General features: G+C 41.5%; 1 protein-coding gene across 1 annotated transcript in view; it reads right to left on the bottom strand.

The window, feature by feature from the left end:
• The window catches only part of LOC306926161 (glypican-5-like), a gene marked incomplete at its 3' end in the record, with an annotated part of 62,590 nt that overhangs the window by 51,786 nt on the left and 804 nt on the right, over positions 1 to 10,000 (bottom strand). The window contains exon 2 of the mRNA XM_079505424.1: positions 4,365 to 4,526. Coding sequence (XP_079361550.1) covers positions 4,365 to 4,526 — 162 coding nt within the window. The remainder of the gene's footprint in view (positions 1 to 4,364; positions 4,527 to 10,000) is intronic.

Consider the following 10,000-nt stretch of genomic DNA (forward strand, 5'->3'; position numbering starts at 1 on the left):
AACATACACTAGACGCACGCACGCACGCACGCACGCACCCCTACCATCCTAACAGTAATCCGCTGGGTGTAAATAGAGCCTTCTCAAGGTGGCATTTGACTACAGCCCCACTGGGCATGTCTCAGTTGGCCCAGGCCCTCAATCAATGAGCCACAGAGTTCAGTTAGACTCAGCTGTTAACGAAAATCAGTGTCATGAAGGTTTTCATTTAATAATTCAGCTTAAAGTGCCATTCACCAACTCTTCTTTTTATAAAGAAAGATATAATATATAATTGATAGCACAGTTGAAAAGGCTTTCTAAACATTGTGTCCGTTAAAGGTTGTTATATCACATACGGTGACATTAAAGAAAATGTGTAAAGGCTATGTAATCTGAAAACCTGTTTCCTACGCGTGGTAGCAGTTTTGGCACCTCTTTGTTTAAAAAACCCTTTATATGGCATTTCCTCCTCAACGTGATGCGAATGTGTGTGCAAAGTTTCACCACAATTGGACACTGCGTTCATAATTTGTGGCATTTTGTTCAAAACGGGCCACACCTGGAAACCTTAGATGACAATCTTAGCCAATCAGGATCATAGGCGCCGAAGGGGGGTCATTTGGGTCTGAATGTCCCGCACTATTGGGGGATTTTTCCTGGATTTATTTATTTATTGTCCCCGACCAGTGCTTGTGCATGCCATGGTCTAGCACCGTTTCCATTTTTGCTGCGCAATAGTCGTTGTGTATTGGCTGCATAAGTGCAGTAACTATGCATTTCCAATGGGAGTCACATGGTTTCATGACACAACCTTGTTGCATGGCTGTTGCATGGCTGTCTTCTGCCCCCCCCCCCCCAAGCCGACAGTGCCGGAGATTCGCTGTACACATACAGAAGGACGGACAGACAGACAGAGTACAAAACAAAGTCTCTGCCATGCCTTTGGCCTGGCGGACACAACAACGCAGTCTATGGTGGCAGGACCTGAGAGAAAAGCTACTGTAATGTCTCATAGTCATATTCAGCATCACTCACAAACTCTCTCTCACTCACACACACACACTCGCACACACTCACACATACGTGCACATGCGCGCACAGGCATGCTAGTGAATAGTGTTGAGAGACAAGTGGACAAGCAGAGTATTCTTCCTCCTATTCAGAGCAGCCTGTTAGAGACCGGCTGTTTCCCATAGCAACAACACTTTGCCCGGGATACACACTGAATGTAAACATTCTCTAGCCCTCACTCTCTCATTGGTCCAGAACAAAACCTTATTACAGCACAGGCGGAGAGAGAGGCACACAGAGAGTGAAAGGGTGTAGAGAGTAGTAACAACGTTTTCCGCTTCTCTCACTGAGAGTTCGCTCGCTCAAAGAGTCAATCGAACATTGGTTGTTTGTTTGGCTAGCCACTGTGGCGCCGCACAAAATAAACAGGAGTACACTAGCGCAAACAAACCAACTGTTTCAAGATTAACCAACAAAATACTAATGATGAGAGATGCAAAGACAGCCTGACTGATCTATTGAAGGGGAGCCAAAGGCCCAAACTTTTAGAGGACAGGTGATGTCATACCGTACCTTTTATTTGTGTTTTTTCTATTAATTTGGTCATTAGGGTCCACAGAATAAGAGGCCTGCTCTGCCGGAAACATCACATAAAAAAAGTTTGGGCCATTAGTATACCACAACCACACCATAGACATATATGCAACATTTTCCAAATGTCATCATGCTTTATGTAGCATGTCAAACTAGGGAGTTTTTATGATTCTGAATCCATTCCAAGCATTAGTTTTGCACGAAAAACACTCCTTGGGCTAAAAACGGCCTTAGCCGTCATCACAAATGTGATGCGGTTAGCACAAATGTGATGAGGTCAGCACATTTGGGCACATTTGGGCAAGTGGCTATGGCTGTTTTTAGCCAAAGGAGTGTTTTTCGTGTAAAACTAATGATTGGAATAGATTCAGAATCATGAAAACCTACTAGTTTGACATGTCACATGCTACTTAACGCATAATGAAATTTGGAAAATGTTGCCATTGAGGGGTTCTCAACGTTTTTGGCTGGGGACCACCGGAAAAGCTTTGGCCATGTCTCGCGACCCCCGCCCCCCTCCCCACCCCCATACAAATAGAGCGTTGCAGTCCCGCCCCCTACCAGGGCCCAGGAAATGATTCCCCGTTCATTTCCTCATAGACTTTTCAAAAAGTATTTATTTAAAGACCTTTTAAGCCTCGTACAAAGCCAACTCGAGTTGTGACAAATCATGACAACAAACAACAAAAGAAGAAAAAAACGGCAGGTTACAACACTTTTTTTGTTGTTTTTCTTCTTTGTAATTATTTGTTTGGTCCAAAATATTGTGTTTGTTGTCATTAGTTGTCACAACTCGAGTTGGCTTTGTCCGCGGCGTAACCGTCTTTAAATAAATACTTTTTGAAATGTCTATGGGAAAAATGCATTGGGAATCATTTCCTGGGCCTGGCGTCGTCATGAAAGGGGGCGGGACTGCAATGCTCTATTGACCGCTACAATAACCTTAATAATGGAGAAGATATATCATATATATCCACTAAAACCATGCAGATAATTAAGGAAAGTTTAGTAGCCTACTATGTAAACTCTCAATTCCCATTTTCCAGTTGCAAACTTTTTTTTTTTTTTGAAAATCATCTGGGATAAACACAAATAAAAAGTATGGCATGACATCACAGGTTAAACTCTATCCCTTGAGCTTTTGGGCCTGTGGCCCCCCGGCTACCAACATTGACCTACATTTTTTGTCTTAATTGCTCAATTATTAACATTGGCTCCCATCCATGCAGTAGATTATTAGTTGTTTGAAAAGCATGCACAAGTTGAGATGTAACAATTTAACAAAGAGTTTTGTTTGAAAATATACCAACATGTCAAGGGGGTTTAGACTGAGGAATAATAGGAAAGTTATCCAGCCTTTTCAAAGGATTGCAAATATATTAAAGTTCACATTGCACATTTGCAATACCTCACTGAGCATTTTTCAGGCTATTAGACGTCCATCTAAAAAAGGGTTATAAAAGTTTTTTCGCGGTCTATAGCCTAGATTAGACATTGAAACAACGTTGTTTCAACTTCTATATATAGACGGTCTAAAAACTGCTAATTAACGTCTAAGCTAAGTTTAGACCGCTAAAAAAAACGACTATTGCTCATTACATTTTCTTTGTATACCAATTATAGGCCTACCTATATACATTGTGTACATATTGTCTGTCGGGGGGAAACCTCGTAATGCTGTCCAAAACTGTTACTTTTCAGGATTCAAATTAAAACACTAAAAAAAGTACCAGATCTACAAGCTTATGGATCTGCTACTTTTGAAGCTTTTGTGTGACGCTGTAGTAGTGTGCTCAAGTAGGGCGGCGTTCATTTACAAAAGAAAATGGAGATAACAGGTTTCTGCCCGACATACGCTGTTCTCAGTGCTAGTGAATCTGTTTGTGAAAGAACACAGCCTCATGTCTGAGTGCACACTGCACACTAATTAGAACATGTATAGCTAGCCGCTGCACTCTCATTCAGCCGTTTGTATCGTTGCCCAAAAATAGATGGGCTGGAATTTCACCGGAATTCATCCTAATCTATCTATAGAACTGACATGCTGATACGTTTTGCCCCTCTAAAGCAGTGCTTCCCAAACATAGGGTTTCAAACCATTTTGGGTCACTAGACCCGTTTTCATTGGTCGTGACTCGTAAGTACATTTCCTCCTTTTCCCTCGACAAAGGTTTCTTTTTGGTTTTTCAATTTTTTTCCAGAAATATTTCAGAAATGTTCAAAAGTAGTGAAATAAAATAGATCTATAAGCTCATAAGTCACAACCAACCGTGAGCTTGTGGATAGGCTATTTCCACTATGATTCAAATAGGGCTTAAAATAGTGATTCATTCTTAAGGGCAAGACCACTTTGGTAGAGGTTTGGGTTGTAGTGTAAAATAGTTGCTCCATTGCATTGATTAGACATTGATCATTCAAAATATGCTCCTCGTTGACTTACATTGTACAGCGAAACTGCTCCCCAAGTTTTTAACACTTAACACACGTAATAACAGACAATATGGACAATATTTTATCACCAAAATAAAAATGTCAACTTCCTGTTGATTTTACTATTTGAATATCTGGATCCATCTCCGGATCCAGTCTGGGTTTCTTCCTAATAAAATCAACAGAATGTTAACATTTTTATTTAAAAAAAACAAGACAAGGCAAGATACACAACCCAATCCAAGTCCCAAGTGGTCTTGCCCTTTAATGCATTTTTGTAAGTTTGGGTCTCGGGCTGAAAAGGTTTGGGACCCGCTGCTCTTCTCTCTCTCTCTCTCTCGTCTTACCGCGGTACGCCCTGGTATGTCCAGTGATCAAGTATTTGAGCTCGAAGCTGTAGGATCTCATCTTTTGCTGTGTCTCACTGCGAACGGCAGCCACATAGCTGTCTTCCATCTTACTGGTGCAGCAGCTGGGACCGCTGTGCATGCACACTCTGAGAGACTCGCCTGAGACAAAGAGAGATAACGGAGAAATTAATCAAATTAAATAACATAACACCATAACACCAACTAAATCAATAAAATCATGTACAAAATATTAACTTTTCAGGGAAAAAAACGTTTTTAAAACAACATAATAATCTAAGTTTCTATTGTTACTTTGAAATTGTCGGTCCTATACATAGACTCCTATGTCAGCATCACTTTACCCAAATCGAACTCAAGTGGAGTTTTTTGGCAGGTTTTTGACCAGTGATGTGGGGATAGTTGTTATGTCCATCATTGATTAGAATGACTGATTTGGATTTGGACTGAGTTGGAGTTAGGTGGTTTGACCAACAGTTTGAGGTCCCAATGAAGTTAAGAGTCAGAAGCGCTTTTTAATACTTAATAAAAAGGAAAAGGGTTTTTGCACCCGAAAGTGACTTTTTGGCCGCGGACCCCCATCTGAAAATGTTTTGTCCACCGAAGAGAAGACTAAAAAACTTCCGAACTTTTTCGATATTGTTCAAAAATAGCAGATTTACAAGCTTGCAGCGTGGAACGAAGTGACGTGCTGTGAGCTTGTAGATCAACTATTTTTGAATAGCCAATATATAAATGGATAAAGTGGTTAAAAGGACTGTGATGCTGTATCAACTATTTTTGCTTGGGACTGCCTGCCCCCCAAGGACCCCTGGGGGTCCCCGGACCCCACTTTGAGAAGCACTGAGCTATGCAACAGTCCAACATGCTAGCATACATCAACACTTCAATAAGAATAAATGACTGGGTTTCAAATCCCACAGGTGTGGTCAATTGAACCATTGATGAATGAAATGCATGAGCGACTTTGAAACTTTCCAAAAATGATAATTCATTGAGCCGGGGCCAAGAGCCGATGACGTGCACAGTGGGTGATACTTCACCACTCAGTGAATGTGTGTGTATAGTACTGTATGTAATATGTGTGTGTGTGTGTGTGTGTGTGTGTGTGTGTGTGTGTGTGTGTGTGTGTGTGTGTGTGTGTGTGTGTGTGTGTGTGTGTGTGTGTGTGTGTGTGTGTGTGTGTGTGTGTGTGTGTGTGTGATATTAGGACCACACTGGCACTGATGTAAGCCAAGCTGGCCAGCAGCTGCCCTAGGATCAAATGTGTGTGTGTGTGTGTGTGTGTGTGTGTGTGTGTGTGTGTGTGCGTGCGTGCGTGCGTGCGTGCGTGCGTGCGTGCGTGCGTGCGTGCGTGCGTGCGTGCGTGCGTGCGTGCGTGTGTGCGTGCGTGCGCGCACGGAGAGCTAGAAAAAACTGAAAGAACAGAACCAGGGAGAGGAGATCAAAGAGGGCAAGAGCGGAAGAATGTCAGTAAAAGACAAGGTTAATAAGGCCTTGTACTGCAGAAACACACACACACACACACACACACACACATATATACACATGCGGGCACGCACACACGCACGCACGCACGCACGCACGCACGCACGCACGCACGCACGCACGCACGCACACACACACACACACACACACACACACACACACACACATAAATAGTTTAGGCCTACAACACAGATTTGTTATTTGAAAAACAGCTGGGTCTGTTATTTTTCGATGAGTATTTTCCTGACACAACTGTCTCCAACTCCAAGCAGGTTGAAACAAATGTTCTGTAAGTAGTAATGACAATATATTGAGGAGGTGTGTGTACTAAACGAATAGGAGTTAATTAGGGGAAGCCATACTGTAGCTAGGCGGGTAGATAGGCCGCCTGGGAATCGGAAGGTTGCCAGTTCAACTTTTGTGTCCCTGTACTCCCTGAGCAAGAGTCTGCAAGACACTTAACCCTTAATATCCCCTCTGTACCATCTGGGCAGCCATTTGCCTGATATGACGAAGCTGTATCAGAATTTCCCCTCCCATGAGTTCAAAACTTTTAATCCCTATCGGAGTGGATCAGATTTGGATTTTGGGTAGTTCGGGGTGGAAAAATGGGATCACTTTGGCATCTGATATGTGTCCATTGAATTATCTCAGCGAACATGATGTTCATTTTTTTTTTAAAGTTTGATTAGTCAATTAATACCTTAATACAAAATCCCAAACTGATCCACTTGGACAGGGATTTTTGAACGCAAATTGTGGGGACCCAAATGTAATCACTTCCCTTGATGTAGGTACAGCAGAGTGAAAACAAAGATAATAATATATTATAATTACTGTTAAACATAGCGGGGTGCATAATGTTGCAGCCCTATAGGGTTCCCAGGCTGAGGCATAGGGTCCCCAGGCCCCAGGTTTTCTCCCTGGAAATAAAAACGTCTGGGTTTCCGAGGCTACAGGCCAGGTGACTAGCATACTTTTGAGGAGGTGTATTTATGTCTGAGGAATGCATTCTTCTGCAGTGACACTGGCTGGCATTCTCCTCAGGAACTGAGGCCAAGTTGGCAGTGCTGGTGTCAGACATACATTTCCTTCCATTCATTTCATCTTGTATGTATAAATCTATTCCCAGGGCCTAGTAGTTGCATCGCTCCTTATAATGCTGATAACAACAGAAAGAAACACTATACGCTCGTCACGTGATGCGTTTCAGTGGGGTTAGTGAAAATTACAATGGCCCTATCAAGCAGTGGTGGAAAGTAACATTTACTTAAGTACTGTACTTATTTAAGCACACTTTTGAGGTATTTGTACTTTACTCAAGTATTTCCAATTGCCAGTACTTTTACTTACATCTCAGAGGCAAATATTGTACTTTTACTCCACTATGCATTTATTTGAAAACTTTTAGTTACTAGTTACTTTGTAGATTTTGATTATTATTACAAAACATACAGTAACCACTTTAGCCCCATATACATTTTGGGCATTTGAAAATAGACGATCTACAACACACTGTGACCTCGTAGATCTGCTATTTTCAAAAGATGTTTATACATTTGAAAGCTTGAAATGAGACATCATACATAATGAGTACTTCTTTTTTTACTTTTGATACTTTAACCCTTAGAAGAGCAAAGACGCCAATTGGCGTCTTCATCAGAATTCCGTAAATGAGCAATGACGCCAATTGGCGTCTTTCTCTTTTTTGATTAATCTAAACATATTAATATGCTCCGAAGCGCTGTTTAAATTCCTGAGCTTATATTCCAACTACATTACCCAGAAAACCCGTGTCACGTGACACACGTGTACGTGTTGCCATTGGAAGCTGGTCCCACCCCCTGTAAACAGTGGGGGCAGAGGGAGTCTTCATAGTTTTCATTGTTTTGCCTGTTTTGCCGTCTCGCCCGAGCGATTTTCTAGCAGAAAAAGTTGAAAGCAGTACTATTTATTTGAGCGAGTTTTGTGGTAGTAGTATTGATCCATACGCGTCCCAGTCGCCTTCTCCAGGCGGAGTAGCCCTGGTCCAGTGCTTACAGCGAGACTCGCTGCTCCCTCCCTCCTTTTTTCATTGTCTCCCCATCGTCGTCCGATGAGCTATACCGGGAAACCATTGAAGAAGACGATCAACCCGGAATGTTTTGAGGTAATCTTATTGTAGAAAATGCCCTTCTATAGTGATCAGAAATCATAAGATGATCGCTACAAATAGATGCTTGGATAATTACTACTACTAGTCAGATCATGACGCCAGAATGACTCACCACGATGGCCCCCAGCCATTAGCCAGCACCAAAGGTGCTGGCTAATGGTGTTGGTCGGTGCATTGGTGCTGGATAATGGCTGGAGGGGGGGTTGGTGTCGATCGGTTGGTTGGTGCAGTACAAATGTATCGTAGCAGGCATGCACGCATGGCAGTACAAGTATTTTCTATTGTAGCGTGCCTTATAGGCGATCTGATCTTTAGAGTAATGTTCGCTCCTTTTATTTACTGTCTACAAAGACGGAGAACAAACATGCATCGTTTACTGAAGCAACGCGTGGTTGCTTCGATCCTAGCCCCATATGTGCCCTCTCCCTACGCTCATTCTGTAGCTCATCTCGGAGCTACAGAATGAGCGTAGGGAGAGGGCACATATGGGGCTACTTCGATCCTTGCTACAAGGATCGGAGGGGGGACGGGGAGTGAAGCTAACAGTAGCGTATTATATAAGATCTGTATGACGTTTCATTGACGTCTGAGCTTGCATGATAATTGCATTCATTGTATATTGTATACAGTCATGACTGTACATTGTTTAGTGTGTCTCCGTGTGATGATGATGATGACGATGATGTCAGATAGCCTACGTCCCCCCCCCCCAACTGGCTATTGGCCGGGCTGACTACAGCTAAATGTTTATTTTTATATATTTAGAACTGGCATCAGATGAGGAGGAGGAGGAGGAGGAGGATGATGAAGACGAAGAGTCAAGACTGCGATGGAGTTCTCCGACACTGAACCGGATGCATTCATTCATTTCAGTTGTTGTTTTTTTTAAATTTAGCCTACACACACACACACACCGTCAAGAACAACTGGAATGCAGTGGTTTGGGGACACTGGGGAGTTTGGGGACAACTGTTTTGTATGTAGGCCTATTTATTTTCTGTAATATTTATTATAATTGTATTATGTTAGTAGTCATAAAAAATAAAAGACAAGCTTTTACAATGAGTTAGACCTGTCATGGCTATTTTGTTCACTATTCTGAGGTTTATGGTTTGACTAAGCGAGTTTCAACTGTGATTTACTCTGTAACGGTAGATGGTAAGAACCCAATTTTTTTGTTATAATACAGTATACATTCAAGTCTATATTTTGATACATATCATGGGCACAAAGTCATATCAAAACAATGTCCTTGGATGTGTTTTTTATCCAAACTGTTTTTTCACAACAGGTTTTTGAGATACATGCATGAATAGACACGGTACTGGTAAGACTATGTAAACATGGTATATATCAAAATGTGCGTTAGAATGTCTAATTTTACCCCAAAAAAGAATTGAGTTTATATGATGTTCCATTTCAGAGCTAGGGGGACTTTTAGCTGGATAGGTCAGATTGATCATGACTGACCATGCTATTTATAGATGGCAAAATATCTACAGTGGTACATGTGAGAAACTTTTTATTTTATTTTAATTGAACTAGACAACTCACCCTTTACAATGAGATATTGCATGGCTATGTACGCCCAGCAGAAAAAAAGTTATTTAGAAAATAAAACTTCAACCGGGCATAACTTTTTTTGTTGTCCTAGAAACACTACCCAGTGTAAATGCAGGCTCTTTTAAATGGCTTCCAACACAAAAACTAAACATTTTATCAACTCAGTTCATTTTTTTCCTGGAAGCAGACAAGCCAAGCTTTCTCTGAAGGTCTTTCGTTGTCACACATTCACAACAGAGAATTTTCAATAAATCATTCAAAAACGCCATTCTGCCATAGAGAAGTCTAAAAACTATATAGAAATCCTTGAAACTCTCAAAGAGTTAAGTAGGTCTACATTTCTATGCCAATACTTTCGTACTTTTACTCAAGTAGGCCTACATTTTGAATACCAGACTTTTTCTATATT

Source organism: Electrona antarctica (assembly GCF_951216825.1).
Source record: "Electrona antarctica genome assembly, chromosome: 7".
Taxonomy (NCBI): Eukaryota; Metazoa; Chordata; class Actinopteri; order Myctophiformes; family Myctophidae; genus Electrona; species Electrona antarctica.